General features: G+C 41.0%; 1 protein-coding gene across 2 annotated transcripts in view; it reads right to left on the bottom strand.

The window, feature by feature from the left end:
* The window catches only part of galnt17 (polypeptide N-acetylgalactosaminyltransferase 17), a 462,724-nt gene extending 443,302 nt beyond the window's left edge, over positions 1-19,422 (bottom strand). Inside the window, exons 1-2 of one of the 2 annotated variants that reach the window (XM_073053568.1) lie at positions 19,057-19,422; positions 18,272-18,574 (exon numbers count right to left, since the gene is read on the bottom strand). In XM_073053568.1, coding sequence (XP_072909669.1) covers positions 18,272-18,506 — 235 coding nt within the window. In that variant the 5' untranslated portion in view covers positions 18,507-18,574; positions 19,057-19,422. The remainder of the gene's footprint in view (positions 1-18,271; positions 18,575-19,056) is intronic. The other variant, XM_073053567.1, reaches the window with a different exon arrangement.
* Positions 19,423-26,247: the final 6,825 nt, after the last annotated feature.

The following is a 26,247-nucleotide window of genomic DNA, read 5'->3' as shown; positions in this document are numbered from 1 at the left end:
CCTTAGTTTTCTTATATAATTTATATTAGCTAGTAATGGCATTCATGATGTTGTTCAAGCTCATCATCAAGCAAAGTTGTGGTGTAAGTATATGTAGGAAACAAAAACAAAAAGCATGAAATAATTACTACTTGTTCTTATTGTAAGGGATTTGTCTAGAATAAAGCTTTTTAACCTGTTAATTGTCAAAACTCCAAAAGTGTTGGATTCGTTCCAGTGGGGGTGCATGGAATTTCAAACGGAAATGGGTCTATTTTTTGTTAAGTTGATGAGCATGCCAACAATACAATCAGTAGCTTGATCGTGAGGATGAATGGTGCTTCTCATTACATTTGTAATTCTCCAAAGACTTGTAATGGGATTTTAGACTGAAACTACAAAGTTAAACAATTTTGTGCATGTCACTTTACAGGTCCCTGACTGAACAGAGAAAAAACTACAATGGATTCTGGTTAATTGGGCCATCAGTTTATCAGGTAGCTGCTTATTTGGGCCACTCTGAAAGAACAAAAATTAATTGAGAAAGTAGCTGAGATTTCCTTACTTTATTTGGGACACTATGCCACTTAATCGGGACAGGAGGCTCTTGCTGAGCAGTTTCTAACTAGCGTTAGTCTCGTGCACTTGGGTGGCTGTCAGATACTACACTGTGCTTAGAGCAAACAGTTTTCATATAGTGTCAGTTGCATGTGCTTGTGTTCAAAAATCAGTGATTTTTATTTTTGTCACTGACACTTGGCGAGAAATAAGCAGTAAGACAATTCCGAGCTGTTTTACTCAATGCAGTTTCAAGCATTCAGGCTTACAGATGCCAAAAACAGCCAGGAGCGAAAATGAAATTATTTCACTACTTCAACAAGTTAAGAACTACGAAGAATTTAAAGGTATCAACGATCATGGTGAACGCGACAATGAAAATGAAGATTTGGAGGATGCAATCATCAATAGCATTGTAGGAAGGCAGTCCATTGTCTACACTGATTTTGTTCATTTTGAAGTCAATCAAAAGAACGTGGCAGCATACAGGTACCTGGATTGAAATCATCCATAATTAACAATTAGGAACTAATATACAGTCTGATACTACTGTAGTAGTACTGATAGTGTTCTAATTTGTTCTATATTTCATTTCAATACAGAATTTGCTACTCAGTTCAACAGTAGTCTTTATGTCTTTATACAAACTTAACTATTTCAATGAAACTTTGGCTAATTGGGGCAACTGATTAATTGAGACAAAATATACCAGTCCCAATTAACCAGAATCCATTGTATTTAGTTGTTACATGAGCGAGGCAGCAGACGAACCCAAGTACAGAACACAGGCGCAGAGGCAGAGTTGGGAGGCGTTCTTGACAATAGTGAGCATGGAATCAGTATCCAGGAGCGATACTAGACTTAGAACAGGCAGTCCTAAGAACCATGAAACAACGTTACTCATACCAGAGTCAACCAATGGACTGGCAGCTCTGTGTTGTGATCACAGGGTTTTTATCCTGCATTTGCTGATGGAAAGCAGGTGTGTGTAGTCAGTGGAACCTGGGAATGATTGGAAACTAAACGAGGGGATTGAGGCCCAACTCCTGAGGTAAATAGCCAGGTGGGGGATTGCCAGAAGGGGCCATGACATTAGTTGCTAAATAAATCACTTTGAACATTTTGGCATGACCAGGAGAAAGACTGAATGAGGAAGTATCAATGAAAATATTAAAGTCAACGGTATCAGGCACTAAAAGCAAAATAAAGAGAGGGTGCTAACTATGGAGAAAATGACAGAGAGAAAAGGGACAGAAGGGATTCTGCCAACACCACGCCCCTCCAATCCCACCCACCTACCAGTAAATTCTCCTACAGTAATTAAAATATAAAGGATTGGGGAGCCACACATGCACAAAATGCTGGAGAAACTCAGCAAATCAGGCAGCATCTCTGAAGGGGAATAAATAGCTGATGTTTAAGCCCAAGGCTCTACATTAAGAAATGTTGCTTTATGATTGAAGAACTTGTAGGTAAGGCTTCCAGTGATCGAATTTTGTAAGAGACTTCCCGCATTGCATTGTGAAATGTACTGTCCCATTTGAGATTGCTGCAGATTTCTGGAACAGGTAAATAATATTCTGAGCAGGAGAGTTAATAGTTAAAAAGATATAAGGGCTACTGTTTAACTGAGTAGCAAATTTTGTATTGAAATGCAATATAGAACATATTAGAACACTATCAGTACTACTGCTGTAGTATAAGATTGTATATAAATGGGAAAATAATGGGAATGTCACAGGGATGATTTTCCCAACAAGGATAACAATAAAAAAAACACTGAAGAATCCACAAAATATTCCCAGTCTTAGCAAGTATTGAGAACGCCTTTGATAGCTGATCGGGTCAATTCAGTTTCAACAGCTGCCCAAAGCAGCAGCAGGGGAAGGACAAAAGAGCTAATAGCACAACCATTGCTAGTATTCATGATCTAGGCACCCAATTTACAGGGATCAAATCCCAGACTGATCTTAAGCAAGGTGACTGTGTTCCAGATTCACCCAGCAGATGGAATAGCCCACGATTTCACAGCCAGTGGAGCAAGGTAATTGAGTCAAAACGTTTATGATTTCTGATGTAACGGTGCACACATGGCTGCTGAACTTAAGCTTCAATTGTTCTGAGTTCTGTTAGCCTCTCTTACATCTACAGCAGCGTCTGTCTCTACATTTGAGCATCAAGTGAATGGATTCTCAGACATAAGTTCACATTCCCCTCTCAGCCCCCTAACTCTCTATTAATATTTCAGGGACTGTATCGTTTTCCCCACAGCATTTCCCAATCTGAAGATGACCTGCTCCTCCATACAGATGTACAGGATTTTCAGGTATGCATGTTGTCACTCTGCAGGGTCAGAACAAATCTTGCTCAAAAATCTTTGACTGACTACCATCTGTAGCCATTTGGCCCATCGGGTCTGCTCCATCATTCAATCGTGGCTGATCTTTTTTTCCCCTCCTCAACCCCATTCCATGGCCTTCTCTCCGTAGCCTTTCATGCCATGTCCAATTAAGAACCTGTCAATCTCTGCTTTAAATACATGCAACTACCTGACCTCCACGGCTGCCTGTGGTAACAAATTCCACAAATTCACCACCATGTGGCAAGAGCAACTTCACCACATTTCGGTTTTAAGTGGACACCCCTCTATACTGAGACTGGAACCTTTTGTTGTAGTCTCTCCAACCATGGGAAATAACCTTTCCACATCTACTCTGTCTAGGCCTTTTAAAATTTGAAAGGTTTCAATGAGATGCCCCCCTCATCCTTCTAAATTCCAGTGAGTACAGACCCAAAGCCATCAAACATTCCCCATTCCTTTTCATTCTCAGAATCATCCTTGTGAACATCCTCTGTACCTTCTCCAATGCCAGCACATCTTCTCTTTGATGAGGAGCCCAAAACTGTTCACAATACTCCAGGTGTACCCTTACCAGTGTCTTATAAAGCCTCAGCATCACATCTCTACTCTTGTACTCTTGTATGAATGCTAACATTGCATTTGCCTTCCTCACCACCAACTCAGCCTGCAAGTTAACCTTTAGGGTGTTCTGAACAAGGACTCCCAAGTCCTTTCTCATCTCGGTTTTTTGGATTTTCTTCCTGTTTAGAAAATAGTCTGCATATTTATTTCTACTACCAAAGTTCATGACCATGAATATTCCAACATTGTATTTTCATTTTCCATTCTCTTGTCCATTCTCCTAATCTGTCTAAGTCCTTCTGCAGCCTACCTGTTTCCTCATCACTACCTGCCCCTCCACTAATCTTCACATTATCTGCAATCTTGGCAACAAAGCCAAGATTGCATGATCTATTCCATCATCTAAATCATTGATATAGAGCATAAAAAGAAGCGGTCCCAGCACCGACCCCTGCAGAACACCAATAGTCACTGGCAGACAACCAGACAAGGATCCTTTTGTTCCCACTTGCTGCCTCCTACCAATCAGCCAATGCCCTAACCATGTTAGTAACGTTCCTGTAATAACATGGGCTCTTAACTTGGTAAGCAGCCTTATGTGTGGCACCTTGTCAAAGGCTTTCTGAATGGCCAAATATAAAACATCTACTACATCCCCTTTAGCTATCCTACTTGTAATCTCCTTAAAGAATTCAAAAAGGTTTATCAGGAAAGATTTTCCCTTAAGGAAACCATGCTGACTTTGTCCTATCTTGTCCTGTGTCACCAAGTACTCCATAACCTCATCCTTAACAACTGACTCCAACATCTTCCCAACCACTGATGTCAGGCTAACTATAATTTCCCTCCTCCTTTCTTAAAGAGTGGACTGACATTTGCAATTTTCCAGTCCTCTGGCACCATGCCAGAGTCCAGTGATTTTTGAAAGATGTTTACTAATCCCTCTACAATCTCTACCACTACCTCTTTCAGAACCCTAGGGTGCCACTCATCCGGTCTGGGTGACTTAGTGCCCTTACGTCTTTCAGATTTTGAGCACCTTCTCCCTTGTACTAGTAACTTCATTCACTTCTCTTCCTTCACACACTACAACACGTGGCACATCCACAGTGAAGGCTGATGCAAAATACTCATTTTATTCATCTGCTAGTTCTTTGTCCCCCATTATTATTTCTCTGGCCTTATTTTCTAATGGTCCTACATCCGCTTCCATCTCTCTTCTACTTTCTACACATTTGAAAAGGCTTTTACGATCTACTTTGATATTGTTTGCTAGCTTGCTTTCATATTCTATCTTTTCCCTTCTAATGATTCTTTTAGTTGCTCTCTATTAGTTTTTAAAAACTTCCCAATCTTCTATCTTCCTGCTAATGTTTGCTTTGTTGTATGCCCTCTCCTTTGTTGGATCCCAGCTCTTGTTCTCAATTCCCCAAATGATGAAGGCAAGTATGCCATATGTTTGTTTTAACCATCCTGTTGATGCCACCATTTTCAGGAAGCTATGTACTTGTACACTCAATTCTCTGTTCTATAACACTCCCCAAGTCCCCTAATTCCCTGTGTATGTCTTGATTTAACTACCCAAAATACATCTCTTCACATTTATCTGAGTTAAATTCCATCTTCCATTCCTTTATCCATTTTTTCAGAGATCCTGCTATATTTTAAATAACCTTCTTCACTTTCCACTGCACCACCAATTTTAGTATAATCTGTATGCCATCTACTGTACATTCTATCAAATCACTAATGTATATGACAAACAACAGAAGACCCAACATCAATCCCTGAAACACACCATCGGTCACTGGCCTCCAATCTGAAAAACAACCACCTATTACAATCCTCTAACTCCTTCGACAAAGCCAATTTTGTGTCTAATTTGGTAGTTCATTCTGGATTCCATGTAATTTAAATTTCTGGACCAGTCTACCATGCAGGACCATGTCAAAGACCTTGCTAAAGTCATGTAGAATATGCCTTCTGAATCTATCAAAAACTGCAAATGTTTCTATATGCCTCCAGAAAAAACTGATGTCTTTTCTCAAAAAAGTCGAGTTCATTGTTTTTGATGATAACTTGCAATTTTAGCACAGTATTATTGTGACTTGATACATAAAACATGAACTTTATTTATTAGAATAGTTACGCTCGAATATGATTTATATTAACTTGAAAATAGACTGCTGAATTTGCAAAGCTGTATACCACTGCCTATTTTCTGGTTCATTCGCTAATTGAATTGAAACAAAATCGATGTATCCACTTGGATAAGTGCAGAGCATTTTTTGTTTGTCTCAGGTTTTATATTTGAAAATAATAATTGGAACATTCTAAGTATAAATTCAAGGTGGACTCATAGATAGAATATTTGACTGCAAATTTAAATTTATTAGACTTCCAAATATTAAAGCTAAATCTGAAATTTACCCTAGTTCATGTAAAATTAGGGGGAAATAGCGATTGTTAAAATGGGCAATGTCTGTAGCTGTTCTTCAGAAGGTGTTCATGGATTTTTCAAATCACTACAGCCGGTCTTTGAAGGTCAATGTAACACTTCGATGTGGCAATGTTGGAGAAATTGCAAAATCTTGTATGTGACTAGATGGTGTGCCGTTGCACCTGATACTCATAGGTGTAGATAGTCAGGGTCATAGATTAAATAAGTGCTTCTGGAGAGGTCTAGGTGAGTTGTTGCTGTGCATTTGAGTTGGATGGTGTTAAGCCCTTGAAAGTTGTTGCAGATATATTCAGCTGGACAAGTACACTGCTACAGTTCTGACTTATACATTGCAGCTTACCAACTGCCCCCTCTAGAATGGAGTTTCTGGAAAGTCAGATATTGAACTACTCGCTGTGGAAGTTAAGTCTCTGATGGTAATAATTATTGCATTTATATGGCTGGTCAAGTTCAGCTTCTAATTAATAATGATTGTCCCCAAAATGTAAATTAAAAACAATCTGTTTGAGGGACTGTTCAGGTCAAGCAGCACCTGTGGAAGGAAAGGAATCGTTGATGTTTCTAATCAAAACCTTTATGACTTTATATCAGGACTGAGGTGGAGAGAAGAAAGAACCAGTAGAAAGGGAGGGGGAGGATAAAGAGAAGAGGAACAATGATGAGAGAGAGAGGTCAATGATAGATGGTAGACAGAGGAAGGCCTTCCAAGTTCACAACACCATCCGATGCTCCTTTGCCCATCCTGCTTGTTTTCCCTTCAAAGAAGTCCAACAGATTTGTCAGACAAGATTTTGCCTTGAGGAAACCATAGCCTATTTTATCATGTGCGTCCAAGTACCCTGAGATGTCATCGTTAATAATCGACTGCAACGTCCTTCCAGCCACTGAGGTCAGACTAACTGGCCTATAGTTTCCTTTCATCTGGCTCTCTCCCTTTTTGGAGTGACATTTGCAATTTTCCAGTCTTCTAGAACTATTACAGAATCAAGTGATTTTTGAAAGATCATTACTAATGCCTTTGCAATATCTTCAGCCACATCTTTCAGAACCTTGGGATGAACACCATCTGCTCTAGGTGACTTATCTACCTTCATATCTTTCAGGTTCCCAAGAACTTTCTCTCTAGTAATGGTAACCTCACACACTGCATGACCCCTGACACCTGTAAATTCCACCATGCTTCTAGTGTTTTCCACAGTGAAGACTGATGCAAAATACTTACTCAGTTTCTCTGCTATTTCCTTGTCCCCCATTACTACCTCTCCTTCATCATTTTCCAGAGGTCCGATATCCATTCTTACTTCTTTTTTACACTTTATGTATCTGAAGAGCTTTTTGGTATCCTCCTTAATATTGTTGGCTGGCTTACTTCTGTATCCATCTTTACCTTCTTAATGACTTTCCTAGTTCCCTTCTGTTGGTTTTTTAAAGCTTCACAATCCTCTAGCTTCACACTAATTTTTGATATATTATATGCCCTCTCTTCGGCTCGCGTCACTGTGGAAGACACTAGCAGTTTGACAGAGGTCCATGAATGTCAGGGAGCAGGAGTGAGGGCCATTGATATAAAAAAGGATAAAATGCTAGGTAAACTCAAAGGTCTTAAGGTGGATAAGTCACCTGAGCCAGAAGTCTACATTCCAGAGTCCCGAGAGAGATTGCTGAAGAGATTAACAGATGCATTGGTCATGATCCTCCAAGAATCACTTGATTCTGGCATGATCCTGGAGGACTAGAAGATTGCAAATGTCACTCCACTCTTTAAGAAGGTAGGAAGGCAAAAGAAAGGAGATTATAGGCCAGTTAGCCCAATTTCAGTGGTTGGGAAAGTGATGGAGTCCATTATTGAGGATGAGGTCTTGGGTACTTGGACACTAATGGCAAAATAAGTTAAAGTCAGCATAGTTTCTGTGAAAGGAAATCTTGCCTGACAATTCTGTTAGAGTTCTTCAAGGAAGTAACAAGCAGTGTGGACAAAGAAGAGGCAGTGGGTGTCAGTTACTTGGATTTTCAGAAGGCAGTTGTTAAGGTGCCACACAAGAGGCTGCTTAACAAGATAAAATCCTATGTGTTACAGGAAAGATACTGGTGTGGATAGAGGAATGGCTGACAGGCAGGAGGAAGCAGGTGGGAATAAAGGGAGCCTTTTCTGGTTGGTTGCTAGTGACTAGTGGTGTTCCTCAGGGATTACTATTGGGAATGCTACTTTTCACATTGTTTGTCAATGTTTTGGACAATGGAATTGATGACTTTGTGGAAAAGTTTGCAGATAATACAAAGGTAAGTGGACGGGTAGGTAGTGCTGAGGAAGCAATGGGATTGCAGCAGGACTTGGACAAATTAGAAGAATGAGCAAAAAAGTGGCAGATGGAATATAGTGTTGGGAAACGTACGATAATGCATTTTGGTAAAAGGAACAATAGAAACATAGAAACATTGAAATCTACAGCACATTACAGGCCCTTCAGCCCACAATGTTATGCCAATCGTACAACCTACTCTAGAAGCTGTCTAGCATTTCCCTACCACATAGCCCTCTATTTTTCTAAGCTCCATGTACCTATATAAGACTCCCTTTAAAGACGCTATTGTATCACAGTCTATACAATAGTGCAAACTATTATCTAAATGGGGAGAAGGTTCAAACATCAGAGGTGCAGAGGGACTTAGAAGTGCTTGTGCAAGACTCCCAGAAGGTTAATTTACAGGTTGAGTCAGTGATAAAAAAAGACAAATGCAACTACGGCACTTATTTCATAAAAGCAATGAGACAATGCTAAGCCTTTATAAGACATTAGTCAGGCCACACTTGGAGCATTGTCAAAAGTTTTGGGCCCCATATCTGAGAAAGGATGTGCTGTCATTGGAGAGAGTCCAGAGGAGGTTCATGAGGATGATTCCAGGAATGAAGGGGTTAACATATGAGGAATGTTTGGCAGCTTTGGGCCTGTACTCACTGAAATTTATAAGTACGTGGGAGTATTTCAATGAAACCTTCCAAATGTTGAAAGGACTAGATAGGGTGGATGTAGGGGGTGGGGGGAAATAGTTCCTATGGTGGGGGGGGTCTCCAAAACTAGAGGGCCCAGTCTCAAAATTGAGGGTGACCTTTTCGAACAGAGGTAAGAAGGAATATTTTTAGCCAGAGAGTAGTGAATCTGTGGAATGCCCTGTCACAGACTGCAGTGGAGGCCAATTCCATGGGTATATCTAAAGCAGAAGTTGATAGTTTTCTGCTTGGTCAGGGGATCAAATTATATGGCGAGAAGGCAAGTGTGTGGGGTTGAGTGGGATCCGGGATCAGCCCTGATGGAAAGGCAGAGCAGACTTGATGGGCTGAATGGCCTAATTCTGCTCCTATGTCTTATTGCTTTTATATTGGTTTTGACTGCTCTTGTTAGCCACGGTTGTGCTATCTTGCCTTTAAAATACTTCTTCCTCTTTGGGATATATATCCTGTGCCTTCTGAATTGCTTCCAGAAATTCCAGCCATTCCAGCCATTGCTGCTCTGCCATCATCCCTGCCAGTGTTCTTTTCCAATCAATACCCTTTACTCCACTGAAATACTGATATATCTGACTTTAGCTCCTCCTTCTCAAGTTTCAGGGTGAATTCAATCATACTATAATCACTTGTCGCTGAGGGTTCTTTTACCTTAAGCACTCTCATTAATTCTGGTACGTTGCACAACACCCAATCCAAAATAGATGATCCCCTAGTGAGTCCAACTGTAAGCCATCTCATAGGCATTCTAGAAATTCCCCACCCCCCCCCCAGAATCAACCTAATTTTCCCAATATACCTGCATATTGAAATCCCTATGACTATTATAACATTACCCTTTTGGTATGCAGTTTCTATCTCCCAATGTAATTTGTAGGCCACATCCTTACTACATTTTGAGGGTCTGTATATATCTGCCATCAGTGTCTTTTACCCTTGCAGTTCTTTTGCTCTATCCACAATGATTCATCACCTTCTGACCTTATGTCACCTCTTTTTAATGATATGATTTAATTTTTTACATCAGAACCACGGCGTCCCCTTTGCCTTCCTGCCTGTCCTTTGATACAATGTGTATCCTTGGACATTAAGCTCCCAACTATAATCTTCCTTCAGTAATGATTTTGTGATGTCTACAGCATTATATATGCCAATCTGTAACTGTTCTACAAGTTCATCTACCTTATTCAGTATACTGTGTGCATTCAAACGTAACACTTTCAGTCCTGTATACACCCTTTTTGATTTTGTCTGCCTTTGCGTTGCAACTCATCCTGTTGACTGCAATTTTGCCCTATCAACAGCCTCTCCACATTATCATGAAATTAAAAGCATTATTGAAACAGCTAAACCTTTTTTTTTCCAAGGATGCTGCATTCTGAAACTCAAATTGTGAAGTCTACGTTTGAGATAATTCTGTCCAACAAACAAACCTTTGGTGTTGGGTATTGCTGTAGCCACTGAAGAGCTATCCCCCTGATTAGCCTTAAATCTTACACAAAAGCAAATGATTTCTACCTACCCATATATGTTAGAATAGGGTAGGGAAAATTACGATTTTTTTTTAAGTTTAGGATGTGACAGTGTTTTCACTTTCCTATGATACAATGCCAATTACTTCTGGACAAAAAAAATACAATGGATATGCAGAACCCTTTAGAATTTAGGATCTCTGAAAATGTTCTACAGGTTATAAGATGTGAGTTAACACAGAAATAGAGGCAACAATTTGCCTTGAGCAAAGCTCTGCAGACAAAATAAGCAACCAAATTTATAGATTATGATATTTGATCAAGCCACAAGGATAACTGTCCTGCATTTTCCGCAATGGTGCTATGAAATCTTTTGTATCTACCTGCAGGAGGGATCTCCAGTTATTAGGCTTTCAGTTTAGTAACTCACCTAAAGGTCGGGTTTCTAATAACACAATCCCACTTGTTAGAGCGTTATTACTGAATCTATGCTCACAGTTCTAAGATATAACTAACAGTGTAACTCAAAAGAATTCAAGTGCACTGTGTTACAAATCCTTTCCAAGTGAACAACAGTGATATGGCATCAATATCCTTTCTGTGGGCACAGAATAACTGCTGATATTAAAAAAACACCAGCCACTCCCTGGTGAGGCTGCACACAGTTGATCTTCCCATGGGAAAGTACTGCAGGAGTTCTATGAACACGTCTATTTTGTTGAAGGTGATACTGTCTCCTCCACTTTGAGAGAATCATTCAGATTATCTGGATTCAGTTTTTAAGCACTGAACATATCTCAATCCCACCATAGCAGCTGGGGAATTTAAACAGCAGCAATTAGGTAAATGTCGTGTTTAAAATAAAAGTTAGTGCAGTAGTTGCAACTATAAAGTTACTGGATTGTTGAAAAATCTCTTCTGGTTAAATAACAACTATCAGGAATTAAATCTGCTGTCCTTACCTAGACTGATTGATATGTGACACCAGACTCACCAAAGTGGTTTACTTGTAGTTCCCTACTCAATTAAGAGGGAATTACGGATGGACAATAAATGCCAGCTCTGCCAATGGTATCCTCACCCTGAAGTAAATGCATAAAGAATTCTCTCCTTGCTGTATTATCCCCATAATTACATTATATAATGAAATATTATCTTCAAATGGCTCTGAATTACTATAGATTCTACCAGATATTATTAAATATGTCCTACATCATTAACGACTGAAAACATTCTGGAGTCCTCTTCCATTTCTCTAATCCATCCTGCCCCTCTCAATTGTTCATGGCCTCAGGATTTAGCCTCACGTATAAATAAAAAGGTGCATTCATCAGGATGCTCTTTATCGACTACAGCTCAGCATTCAATACTAACATCCTTCAAAGTTAATCAATAAACTTCCAGACCTTGGCCTCAATAACTCGCTGTGCAATTTGATCCTTGATCTCCTCAATTGCAGGCCCTAGTTAGTTCATATTGGCTACATCTCCTGCACAATTCCCATCAGTATAGGTGCACCACAAGGCTATGTGCTTAGCCCCTGCTCTATGTGCTTTACACTTATGACTGTAGTTAAGCAGAGTTCCAAAGCCATATTTAAGTTTTCTGATGACACCACTGTCATAAGCCAAATCAAAGGTGGTGACAAATCGGCTAATAGAAGGGAGGTTGAAAATCTGGCTGAATCATGACACATCAACAACCTCTTAGTCAATGTCAGCAAGACCAAGGTGCTGATTATTGACTTCAGGAGGAGGAAACCGGTCCATGAGCAACTCCTCATTGGAGGACCAAAGGTAGAGAGGGTCAGCAACTTTAAATTCCTCAGTGTTAACATTTCAGAAGACCTGTCCTGGGCTCAGCACATACGTGCAGTTACGGAGAAAACTCGGCAACACGTCTACTGCCTTAGAAGTTTGCAAAGATTTGGCATGACATCTATAACTGACTAACTTCTATAGATGTGAGGTGGAGAATATATTGACTGGCTGCATCACAACCTGGTGTGGAAACACCAATGCTCAAGTGTGGAAAAGCCTACAAAATTAGTGGATACAGCCCAGTCCATCACAGTCCCACCACTGGGCACATCTACACTGAGTTTTGTCACAGGAAAGCAGCATCCATCATCAGGGAAACTCTCTATCCAGGTCATCCTTTCTTCTCACTGGTGCCATCAGGAAGAAGATACAGGAGTCTCAGGACTCACACGACTAGTTTTAGGAACAGGTATTACCTCTCAACCAACAGGCTCCTGAACCTATGCACTACCTTTCAAGGACTCTTCATCTTATGTTCTTGATATTTTTGCTTATTTGTTTATTATTATTACTGTTTTTAATAATTTTTTCTCAGCTCAAGCTGGTAAAGCCTGAGGTACAGGCACAGCCAAGAACACTCATTTCTCAAAGCCTAGGAACTTTCAGACTATTCTAGTGGTGAAAAAAGATTTTTTGCGTATATGATGAATAAACTTTGCTCGGGCTTCCAGGCAGGTACAGGTATTGATTTTAACCAAAATGTTGGTCAAATTCGATACCTGTACCCATTATTCTAGTGGTGTTTAGTATTGTGGCTTTCTGGAAATTTACATAAATATTGCTAAGTAGTGGTGTGTAGTAACTTTGTAGTCATTACTATTGGGACAATGTATAATCCTGTTCATGTTCTATAGTCTTTCAATTTCCTCTTTTAATTCAGTATATTTCTGGTGTTTTTCATTACTGATTTCTGTATGTAATGTGTGTTTGGAATGACTATGTCTATTAAGTAAGTTGTTCTTGCTTGTTTATCCTGTAACATTATATCTGGACAGTTATTATGGATTGTCCTATGTGTAATAATGGATCAGTCAATATATAATCTGTCGGACTCTGATTCTAAAACTGGATCAGGATTGCATTTATACTAAGGTATGGTGTCTTTTATGGGTTTATATTTTAAAGCAAGATTTTGGTGAATGATGCTTACCAATTGAATGTGCCTGTGTAAGTGATCAGATTGAGTTAAATCGTTGCAGGACACTGTAATGAGTTGGATTCTAGTTTCTAGCTTCTCTTGGTATTTTCTGCATTCATGGCCTTGGATTTGTTGGTCTTTCATTACGTATTTTTAAAATCATTTTTGTATTAACCAACTTGTCCTGTATTGCCACTGATTCAGAAAAGCATTCATCACCCAGACACAGTGGTGTGAAGAAAACAACCTCTCCCTCAATGTTGCAAAAACAAAGGAGCTGGTTGTGGACGACACGACGAAAGGAGACAGGCTCGCCCCTATTGACATCAGTGGATCTGGGGTTGAGAGGGTGAACAGCTTTAAGTTCCTCAGCATACACATCACTGAGGATCTCATGTGGTCTGTACATACCAGCTGTGTGGTGAAAAAAGCACAACAGCTCCTCTTTCACCTCAGACGGTTGAAGAAGTTTGGCATGAGTCCCCAAATCCTAAGGATTTTCTACAGGGGCACAACTGAGAGAGTCCTGACTGGCTGCATCACTGGCTGGTATGGGAACTGTACTTCCCTCAGTCATAGGACGATGCAGAGAGTGATGCGGGCAGCCCAGCACATCTGTAAATGTGAACGTCCCACTATTCAGGATATTTACAGAGACGGGTGTGTAAAAAGTGCCTAAAGGATCATTGGAGACCCAAGTCATCCAAACCACTAACTGTTCCAGCAGCTACCATCTGGGAAGCAGTACCACAGCATTAAAGCTTCCTCCACCAGGTCTTCAGACTGATTAATTCACACTGATACAATTGTATTTCTATGCTATATTGACTGTCCTGTTGGACATAATATTTGTTACAAATTACTATAAATTGCACATTCAGACAGAGAAGTAACATAAAGATTTTTACTCCTCATGTATGTGAAGGATGTAAGAAATAAAGTCAATTCAATTCAAAAGGTCTCCAACTGTGAGCCAGGCATTTGAAGCTCCTTGTCAACATCTAGTCTGCTCAGATTGTGGGGATGATTATTGTTATTTTTATTTCTTCTTTTTCTTTCTTTGTGTATTTGCAAGATTTGTTGTCTTTTGCACACTGGTTCCCCACCCTGGTGGTGAAGTCCTTCATTGATTCTATTATGGTTATTGGATTTATTGCATATGCCTGCAAGAAAATGAATCTCAGGTTTGTATATACTGACATATATGTACTTTGACAATAATTCTTTCTTTAAACTTTGAAATAAGTTGCCAACATTCAACTTCCAATTTTACAATGGCACTCCCTGTGATCAGTGGAATATGACCTAGAGAATAAGATAAAGGACCTAAGTGCAGAGCAAGAGAAAGATGCACAGTGAAATCGTGAAAAACATAGACCACTTCATAAACTTAGAGGATACTTTTTAGGTATACCTGTACATCTGCTTATTAATGCAACTGTCTAATCCATATATGTCAAACTCAAGGCCCACGGGCCAAATCCGGCCCGTGGTGGAATTATCTTTGGCCCGCGAGATAATATCTAATTACTATTAAAGCTGGCCCCAGTAATTGAAGCGCCTATGGTGTATGATATGGCTAATGCTGAGTTTATTCAGGTACCAGGTTTTCAGGGTTTTTAGTGTTTATTCAGCAGTCTTGCTCGGCAGTCTTCTTCATAAGAAACGGAATTTGTAAAGTGAAACACTTTGTGGTTATAGCAGAGACTGAGACACATGAGAGCAGGCTGAAAAAACGGAGGCAACGAAAGCTGCGTTCGCATGTGTCCGACTGATCCGGCCCGCATCAAGCTGCATTTTGCTCAATCCGGCCCGTGACCTAAAATTAGTTTGACACCCCTGGTCTAATCAGACAAGCACGTGGCAGCAACTCAGTGCATAAAAGCATGTAGACATGGTCAAGAGGTTCATTTGTTGTTCAGACCATACATCCGACTGGGAAAGGGCTGTGATCTAAGTGACTTTGACTGTGGAATGATTGTTGATGCCGGACAGGGTGGTTTGAGTACTGAAGAAACTGCTGATCTGGGATTTGCACACATAATGCTCTCTGGAGTTTACAGAGAATGATGCAAAAAAGAAAAATAAAGCACATCCAGTGAGAGACAGTTCTATGTGCAAAAACACCTTGTTCATGAGAGAGGTCAGATGGGGGTGGTCAGACTGGTTCAAGTTGACAGGAAAGGTGACAGTAACTCAAATAACCATGCGTCACAACAGTGGTGTGCAGAAGAGCGTCTCTGAAAGCACAGCACATCAAACCTTGAAGTGATGGGCTACACCAGCAGAAGATCATGAACATAGAGTCTGCGGCCACATTGTTAGGTCCAGGAGGTACCTCATAAAAGCAGCTACTGAGTATATATCTTGGGAACCAGCTTTCTGCAAAGGCAGACTTGAAAGTGAAATTCACCACCAGCAGAAGCTTTAATCAATTAAAGAAAATAGGTATTTAAAGAACACAAACTCAGAGCTCATGTCTGGTAGTCAGAATGTCTTCCTGTACCCTTCTGTGTAAACTACAGCAGACCTTCTGAATAATAGGTAAAATACCACTGTCACTGTTTCAGCAAAATAGTCACAATCAGGATATGCTAATTAACTTCAGTGCCTTCTTCCAAGCCAGAATTGCCTACATTAAGGCCTTAATAATTCTTGATACCCTATGTTGGTTTGGATACATCAATCACATGCCCAAAACCAGACTCCCAAAGCAGACACTCTATTGCAAACTCTATCACAAGAGATCATAGCAAACAGAGATAAAATTTGAAAACTATGCTGAAGGCCTTTCTGAAATCCCCACTGATTCCTGGGACCCTTGAGCACTCTCACAACGATATTGAGAACACTGAGGCCATGAGTTGGAAGCACAGAGACCTGTGCAGCAGCAGAAGGATAGCACCACTTCCAAAGCTACTCACTCAACTCGTCCACGTCATCTGCCTTCTGCACTTCCCAGATTGGCTCTTTAGCCACCTCAGAAACCGCAATACCAGAATAGAAGCAAGTTTTCCTTGATGTGGAGGGAGTGCTGAGGATGATTATTTAATGGAAAAGAGTTATTGAAAAATCTGGCGGTTAATTGGCCTTTGGTGTCTGCTACCTATCTTTATTTTTCTTCATTTCATTGTATAATTTTCATAGGGTTCAGTGTATATTCAACTAAATTTATCTTGTTTTTAGTTATTCAAAGAACTTTTTATTTGTTAAAATTATTTAAATTAACCTAAACTATGCCTTAATATCTCTGAATGCCTTGCTACTTCTATAGACATTGTCACTGATTCTGGAAGCAGGTTCCACCGCCTGAGGCTTGGTGTTCATTCGGGACCCATGAGTTGGGGAACAAGGGATGGGTAGTGTGTAGCAAAGTTAGAAAGTTGAAGAGAAAATATATTGCAATTATACAGGGTAACAAAATGGGGAATGATGAGCAAAGTGTGTCAGGAAAGAACAAAGCAAACAAACATAACAGAGAAAGGTATTTAGATAGAAAATGAGTAGGAGAATATGGGTCTAATGCAGGAAAATTGGATTAGTGTAGACTGACATTATGGTTGGAGTGGATGAGATGGAATGAAGAGAGTGTTTCTGTGCTATATAGCTCTATGGCTCTCAAAATTTATCTCCAATTAGAGTCAGAACAGGGAAAATGACAAAAAGGCAACATTGAAGGCACTTTATCAGAATGCATGCAGCACTCTTAGCAATATACTGCAGATGAATTAATCACAGAAATAGATGGATGGCCTTGATCAAATAACTATTACAGGGTTGTACTTGCAGAGAGACCAAGATTGGGATACTTACTGTATAGAACAGATAGAAAATACAAAAAGTAGAAATGGTAGCCGCAATATAAAGACTGGGGGAAAATACAAAGGAAAAAGGGGAAGACCTTGGAAAATGAAGAGGCAGAATCATTTTTGGTAGCATCAAAATGCAGCAAGAGACAGATAACATTGGTGGGCATTGTCTGCACACTCCTAATGGTAGTGCCAAATTGAGCATAGTATAATTTATGAGATTAAAAGCACAGGTAACAGAATTAATATGGAGTATGCAAAACAACTTTGTTTATTACAGCATGGAGGATAAGTGTATAGAGCGTATAAGAGATGGTGGATTGAAGAATAACTCGGGAACAATTTATCTTAGACTTTCTATTATGCCATCAGAAAGAGTTAATTAGTAAACTGGTAGTGCAGAGAAGAGTGATCATAATATTACAGAATTTTACATAAAGACTGAAGGTGATTTAGCACCATCTGAAAAAATAGTTTAAGAACTTGAACAAAGCAGTGACATTGGTTACTGGCTATGATAGTAGAAAAGATTGGGAAATATTTTAAAATTGTATGGTAGTGTGTGTGAGCAAAAATTGTACATCAAGTTCCCTGAAACAGTAACATAGTCATGGCAATATAGCCCTCTGAGCGAGTGATAAACTTTGGGGATTATCCCCATCTACCTAAGAGAGAGCTGGATCTTAACATCTCTTCAGAGAAGTGGCTCATCTTTTGAATTGCAATATATTGCAAGTGCACAACTTTGTGGGCCGAAGGGTCTCCAGTTACCATTGGACCTCTTTACCAATGGTCCCCGATCTGAGTCAACCAACTATCTGTGGTAGTATGCCATAACAAGAACTCCTGTGCGCCCACCTCCCACTCCTCGGACCTGGAACGGGAGCAAGCTTCCCTCCATTACAAGGTGCTGCCCACGAAAAGAAATCACCAATCTAATCCCAGTTTAGGAATTGGGCTTTAAAGAGACAAGAGTGTTATCCCTGAGCCACAGTTGTCACCTTGGGGCGTCTGCGAGTTTTCAAAAGGACTAAAACGTTGGGTATTGAGTGCGTGACGGAGGGGCCGCTGTGGAAAGTGTGAGCATTTGCCGGAGGTGTCCCTTACCATTTAGTTGACGGTAGACGATGTCCTCCAAGAGAGACAATCTCTTCAGCACTGCCTGTTGGACAGGAGGCGCGCCTCGGTGTGTCAGGTTGCTGGACTCGGCTCGGCTCTGCGCTGCCTGCACCGACTCCCACCCCTTCAGGGGAACCCTGCACCTTGCCAGGAAGAGCAAGAAGCCGACCACGGCCACGAGGTTGAGAATCAGGAGCCCCTTCACCCTGCGAAGGGAAGCCATCAATACCCCTGAGCGCGGACGAGAAGTAACTCCGGGAACTGCTGCGAAATCAATCAGGTCGATGGCAGCTGGAAAAAAAATTCAGAGTTTGAAGTGGGCAAGGCAATTGATTAAACCCGAGGAGCCGCAAGGCTGTGAGATCTCAAGACTTGTCGTAGACATTGGGCTCCCAACTTGGCAACCTGTCCATCCGCCTAAGCGCAGAGTCTGTTAAACAGAAGATCGCGGTCGGTGAGCTGGAATTTCTGCAAGTGACTTTATACACAGATTTACAGGTGGTTAATATTACAACACGGGATCGTGTCTTGTTTAACGCTGCCGCCCGTCAAAAAAAATAGAGACTGCTTCAAGTACTGGCAGGGCGGCTGCTGCATTCAAAGAATATTTCGGTAACAACAAAGTGAGGGATCAAGAACTGCACAGGTTACTATTAGTTAATGTCCCAGGAATCTCGGCTAGAAAAAAAATATTAGACCGCTTCCGATTAGAACATTTCCCAAGTTGACCAGATCGATACTGTAAATGACAAATGGAAGGAAATTGACTTGACCTACGCAGGCTGGCGAGATACCGGCTGTACTGCAGCAGAGGCACTCTCGACTTTCAAATACCCTCTCGTTCAGTTTCCAGAAAATAAATCCACGGCATGTGTGTCTTCTGGGCTACATCAGTCTCGGGTGGGTGAGGACTTGGTTCCCGAATGCGTGTCAATACGCTTCTTCCCCTGGGCGGTCTCAGATCTAAGAGTAGGGGAGGGAGAGGTAGGGAAGCAGGTCATGGTGCTCTCCTTGAAGGCAAGCGGATCTGTCACCCATAGTATGGAGACAGTTCTACGGGGAAGGATGGATGCAGCTGGTTCGGAGCTCCGTCTCCAGCTTAACGAATTCTGCTGCGAGGTGGGATGGTATGGAGGAAAAGCCGGAACGGATCCCGAACGGATTGTAAAACAAAATCCGGAATGGACCCATAAGGGGAAAAATAAAACTTAATTTTTAAAAAAAAAAACCTGCAGGCCCTGGAAATTTGAAACGAAATGTAAAATGCTTGAAATATTCATCAAGCCCACCAGCATATATGGAAGGAGGAACAGTGATTGTTTTTGATTAACGTGCCATCTACAGACAGTGCGTTTAAAAGCGTTTGACGGCGGATTGAACTCAACAAAGGTGCCAACAGTTGTAATGGAAAGCGCGCAAAAGCCAACTTGCCATGGTTCCTCAAGGAGCAATGAAGAGAAAACATTTATGACAGTTATGTGACAGATATTAAACAGGACACTCAGGAGAAATTCCTTAACTCGGGGAAAGGCTAATGGCAGAAGAATCTTTAAAAAAAAGCCTTTCTCCGGACAATATATTTGATGCATTGTCTTGTCATAACCAAATACTTTTTTGTGATGACTGGTGAACGCCTTTGAAACTCTGAATTTTTTCCAGCTGCCATCGACCTGATTGATCCTTCCCTTCTGTTATTTCCTTTGTCTTTTAATTCCTAATTTGCTGCAGTGCACAAGGTACCACACTGACTTTATCAAACAAGACATTGGTCTATTACCAATGGGGTTACAAACCATAGAAACAGAACCTATACCACAAGAAAATTAATGCTGAAAATATGAATAACCTGCTAAAGGCTCTGTAGGGACAGCCTCTGTCTCAAACTTTTCTTCCCCTTTGAAGAGTCACAGTGTACACGGGTTCTGAATTATCCAGAAGACCCCTCCAAAAAGATTCTTGGCTTTGCTACCAGAAAACATCTGAATTGGATTGATGGGAATGGCCAGGAGATCCAGGAGCAAATTTTCTCCAAATATGATTGGATTGGAAACCCCACCATATCTCAAGGAAAAACAAACAGCTCAAAGACTGAGATCTAACAGAAGATCTGTGATCTACAGGCAGGTAATAAATGGAACGAGGACCTGAGGTCCAGCAACTCACTGACAACCATGACATCCACATATTTTTCAGTACGACCAGGACCATATATGACCCAAAAAAAACAAAGGGGCCACCTTACGAACAGCCAAAAATGGAGGAAAGTTTATCAAGGTCAAAACAACAGTCACCAGAAGAAACACTTCATAGAAATGTTCAACCTTGACTCTGCCCTTGATATTAGCATCCCTGATTGTATTCATATTAACCATTCAAGACATAAACTTAGCAGAGAGCAATTTTGGTCGCAAATTTGCAAATATCACCTCCCACATCAGGAAAGTAGATGGTAGCCTCAGAGACACTGTAACTGACCTGATTCAAAATAACTTGTTGCACCGCAGTATTGCTACTAAAGCTGATGCCAGGCTGTGCTGGAGACCCTGGTTCGATCCTGACCTCGAGAGCTGCCTGTGTGGAGTTTGAACGTTGTCACTGTGACCATGTATGTTTCCTCCAGATGCTTCAGTTTTGTCCCATCTCCCAAATAATTGCAAGTCAGTACCATGCCAAATTGCCCCCTAGGGTGTAGGTGGTGTTGTTGGATGGTAGAAACTGGAATGCGGGACAGGAGCTGATAGAATGTACTGTAGGTAGAATAGCATTAATGTAGGGAATAGTATAAATCCGAGGTTCAGCCTGGATTCATTCCACCAAAACGCCTGCTTCCATGCTATATATCCCTTGGTGTTTCTATGACTCTAAAGGAGATAACACCAATCTGGTACCTGCAGGGGCTTTTCTGCTGGCTGCCACAAGAAAGGTCACTGGTCATCACATCCCTCAACTGATTCTTTCAGTGGCCAACGAGCTGCTCTCAAATTTCAGAGTGGATTCTGTCAATCTAGAGACCCAACATGTAGAATATCATGCATCAACTCCAAGAATAACTGAGAAAATATCACCAGCCACTATTCTAGGATGTTTTGAACCTTTTTACTTCATACTGCAAGAGGGTCTGGGAGCATCCTTCTCAAATATGACACCCATAGGAATTTCTCATCTCCTTCATGATGCCATGCAGACCATAATCTTAACTAAATTATTGACAGCATACCCACTCTCATTGTGCCATCACTGTGTTGGTTTTCTGAACACAGTGCTGCACCTCATCTCCAACAAGCTTTTTGCATGAAAGCAGCTAATCCAAAGAGCCCAGGAAACTTTAATCTTTGTTGTCTTCACTCCAGAACCAATGTCAGTGTTAGGGCATATTCTGGAATACTGGTATACAGCAAATATTAATTTCAGCAGCAACCTGTATTCAGACCAGAACGTGAATTATAGATTGAGTTTAAAAAGCAACTCAGAACAATGGTGTCCTTGGAGCTGCAGACGGGGGGCAATTGCAAACCAAGAAACATCCCAGAAGTCTGCATATGCATGAATGCAGCCCAAAGTCAGTGGTGATTAACATTAATTTGGGGTGTCTGGAGTGTTGGTGAGAAAATCTAGTTGTTTGAAAATTATATGTAATTCAAAGGAAGCATTGTAAGTACTTTGTAACCATAGAATTGTCCCGCCACTTTGGCATATAAAAATGTCATGTAATATTGGGTTTGGGGGCCTCTACCAAGAGTGTCTCCAATGATACCTGCTTATTGTGCTGAATAAATATCTCTTTATCACCAGCTTCAGTGTATCCCAGTGACTTTGTTCACAGTCACAACATTCAGCATCTTCAATCCAGACTCAATATCAGCCTAAACTAATGAATCAAAAAGTAGCTCATTACTGATACTTGCATATGTGCATGTACAAGGACAACAGAGTCATTGTTGATTTATTCACTAGAGTTAATGAAACAATGGGCATTAACTTAACACAAAGGCCCTTTACCAACCTTCCTCTCCCCATACCCTTCTGCCATATAACTACACCCTCCCATTATAAAGACCCGGAGCCACTTCCATACTTCAGTGAAGGCAGATATCCATGAGGAAATTCATCATCACCTTTGGATGAAAAAGCAAAAGTCTCTGAAGATTAAAACCGCAAATGGTCTGTGAGCAACCCTGATTCATGGTATCTGTGTGAACTACTAAATGAGACACCTCAAAGTACTATATATTGACATATATGCAAAGTAATATCAATATCTTTTATTCTGCAAAGTCTTTCAATTTCATGGGATAATTTTAAGGAGATTGGAGGAATTTGGGGGGGCGAGGGGTGGGATGTGAGAGATAACTTTTTTGAAAAATCCAGAGAGTGGTAAGTGTCAGGGGTAGTAAAGGAGTACGCATTACATTAGGGGTATTTAAGGGGCTCTTATATAGGCACATGGATGGAAGAAAAATGGAGAGTTATGTGGGAGAGAAGCGTTAGCTTGATCTAGGAGTAGGTTAAAAGGTAGGCACAGCATAGTGGGTAGAAGGACCTGCACAGTGCTGTATTGTTCTTTACTCAGTGTATGTTTATGCTCTACTGCTCCTGTAGCCCAGCCACTTCATGTGCTGTGCATCCAGAAATGCTCTTCTACACACCTCTGTTGCTATTTGAGTAACAGTTACTTTACTGTCAGCTTGAATCAGTGTAGCCATTCTCCTCTGACCTCTCTCATTAGCACAGAACTGCTGCTCACAAGAATTTTTTGTTGTTTTTTGCACCTTTCTCTTGAGAGACTGTTCTGCATGAAAATCCCATGAGATCAGCAGTTTTTGAGAAAATGATCCCATCTGGCACCAACAATCATTCCAAGGACAAAGTCACTTAGCTCACATTTCTTCCCCCTTCTGAAGCTTGGTCTGAGCAAAATCTGAACCTTTTGGCCATATCTGCATGCTTTAATGTATCAAGTTGCTTCCACATGATTGGCTGATTGGATATTTGATTAACAAGCAAGTGTGCATGTGTACCTAATAAAGTGGTCACTGAGTGTACATTCAATATTCTATTCAAAGCTTTGTCACAACAAGAAATGAACAGTTGGAAAAGGAGATTATTTAAGGATATTCTCAAATCCTCTTTAAAAAATGCTAGAGACCCCACCGACTTCTGTGAATCCCTAAAAACCATGATCCATGTTCCTGAATGATTTAAGTCCATGCATTGGGAGTATCGAGAAGCTCAACGCAAATAGTAGTAAGAGTGCATCACCTCACAAACTAACTTCCCCTCATCCCACTAAGACATGTTGCTTCATCTGTGGAGGAATTTGTGGTTACCACATTGACCTCATCAGCCACCTCAAAACTCCACAGAATTGAAGTGGAACAAGCCATCTTCATTTCTAAGGGACTGCCTAAGATGAAGAAGCTTTCCCTGTTATCTTAAATCTGCTTAAAATGACCACATTCCAATGATCAGTTTATTGATGACATAGGTTTTCTTATACTAATTAAACAACCTGAAAGGTAAATGAGTGTCAGATGCACTCAGGAAAGAGCCAGTAAAAGACTTCAACAGAGTAGATGTGGAGAGGGTGTTTCCTCAAGTGGGAGAGTCTAAGACCAGAGGACATAACCTTTGAATAGAGAGGAGTCCTTTTAGAATAGAGATGAGGAGGAATTTCTTTAGTCAGAGTGGTGAAACTGCGATTCATTCCCACGGGTGGCTGTGGAAGTGAAGTCATTGGGTATTCTTAAGGCAGGGGTTGATAGATTCTTGATTAATCAGGTCATGAAGGGATATGGTGAGAAGGCAGGAGATTGAGCCTGAGAGTGAAAGTGAATCAGCCATAATAGAAACATAGAAAACCTACAGCGCAATGCAGGCCCTTTGGCCCACAAAGTTGTACCGAACATGTCCTTACCTTAGAAATTACTAGGCTTACCCATAGCCCTCTATTTTTCTAAGCTCCATGTACAGATACCCTATCATATCTGCCTCCACCACCATTGCCGGCAGCTCATTCCATGCACTCACCACTCTCTGTGTAAAAAACTTACCCCTGACATCTCCTCTGTACCTACTCGCCAGCACCTAAAACCTGTGTCCTCTTGTGGCAACCATTTCAGCCCTGGGAAAAAGCCTCTAACTATCCAGACAATCAATGCCTCTCATCATCTTATACACCTCCATCAGGTCACCTCTCATCCTCTGTCGCTCCAAGGAGAAAATGCCGAGTACACTCAACCTATTCTCATAAGGCATATTCCCCAACCCAGGCAACATCCTTGTAAATCTCCTCTGCACCCTTTCTATGGTTTCCACATCCTTCCTGTAGTGAGGCAACCAGAACTGAGCACAGTACTCCAAGTGGGGTCTGACCAGGGTCCAATATAGCTGCAACATTAACTCTCGGCCTCCAAATTCAATTCCATGATTCTTGAAGGCCAATACACCATATGCTTTCTTAACCACAGAGTCGACCTGCGCAGCTGCTTTGAGCATCCCATGGACTCGGACCCCAAGATCCCTCTGATCCTCCACACTGCCAAGAGTCTTATTCTGCAATTATATTTGACCTACTAAAATGAACCACTTCACACTTATCTGGGTTGAACTCCATCTGCCACTTCTCAGCCCAGTTTTGCATCCGATCAATGTCCCGCTGTAACCTCTGACAGCCCTCCACATTATCCACAACACCTCCAACCTTTGTGTCATCAGCAAACTTACTAACCCATCCCTCCACTTACTCATCCAAGTCATTTATAAAAATCTCGAAGAGTAAGGGTCCCAGAACAGATCCCTGAGGCACCCCACTGGTGACTGACTTCCATGCAGAATATGACCCATCCACAACCACTCTTTGCCATCTGTGGGAAAGCCAGTTCTGGATCCACAAAGCAATGTTCACTTGGATTCCATGCCTCCTTACAATCTCAATAAGCCTTGCATGGGGTACCTTATCAAATGCCTTGCTGAAATCCATATACACCACATCTACTGTTCTTCCTTCATCAATGTGTTTAGTCATATCCTCAAAAAATTCAATCAGGCTTGTAAGGCACGAACTGCCCTTAACAAAGCCATGCTGACTATTCCTAATCATATTATACCTCTCCAAATGTTCATAAATCCCGCCTCTCAGGATCTTCTCTATCAACTTACCAACCACTGAAGTAAGACTCACTGGTCTATAATTTCCTGGGCTATCTCTACCCCCTTTCTTGAATAAAGGTACAACACTTGCAACTGTCCAATCCTCCGGAACCTCTCCTGTCTCCATTGATGACGCAAAGATCATCACCAGAGGCTCAACAATCTCCTCCCTCACCTCCCACAGTAGCCTGGGGTATATCTCGTCCGGTCCCAATGACGTATCCAATTTGATACTTTCCAAAAGCTCCAGTACATCCTCTTTCTTAATACCTACATGCTCAAGCTTTTCAGTCTGCTGTGAGTCATCCCTACAATCACCAAGATCCTTTTCCATAATGAATACTGAAGTAAAGTATTCATTAAGTACCTCTGCTATCTCCTCCGGTTCCATACATATTTTTCCACTGTCACACTTGATTGGTCCTATTCTCTCATGTCTTATCCTCTTGCTCTTCATATACTTGTAGAATGCCTTATGGTTTTCCTTAATTCTGTCTGCCAAGGCCTTTTCATGGCCCCTTCTGGATCTCCTAATTTCATTCTTAAGCTCCTTCTTGTTAGTCTTATAATCTTCTAGATCTCTAACATTACCTAGCTCTCTAAACCTTTTGTAAGCTTTTCTTTTCTTCTTGACTAGATTTATTACAACCTTTGTACACCTCGGTTCCTATACCCTCTGATAACTTCCCTGTCTCATTGGAACGTATCTATACAGAACTTCACACAAATATTCCCTTGAACATTTGCTATATTTCTTCCGTACCTTCCCTTGAGAACATCTGTTTCCAATTTAAGCTTCCAATTTCCTGCCTGAT

The sequence above is a fragment of the Hemitrygon akajei genome, chromosome 8 (genome assembly GCF_048418815.1).
Source record: "Hemitrygon akajei chromosome 8, sHemAka1.3, whole genome shotgun sequence".
In the NCBI taxonomy this organism is placed as follows: Eukaryota; Metazoa; Chordata; class Chondrichthyes; order Myliobatiformes; family Dasyatidae; genus Hemitrygon; species Hemitrygon akajei.
Note: the sequence above shows the minus strand (reverse complement) of the source record. Positions and strands in the feature narration are given on the sequence as shown.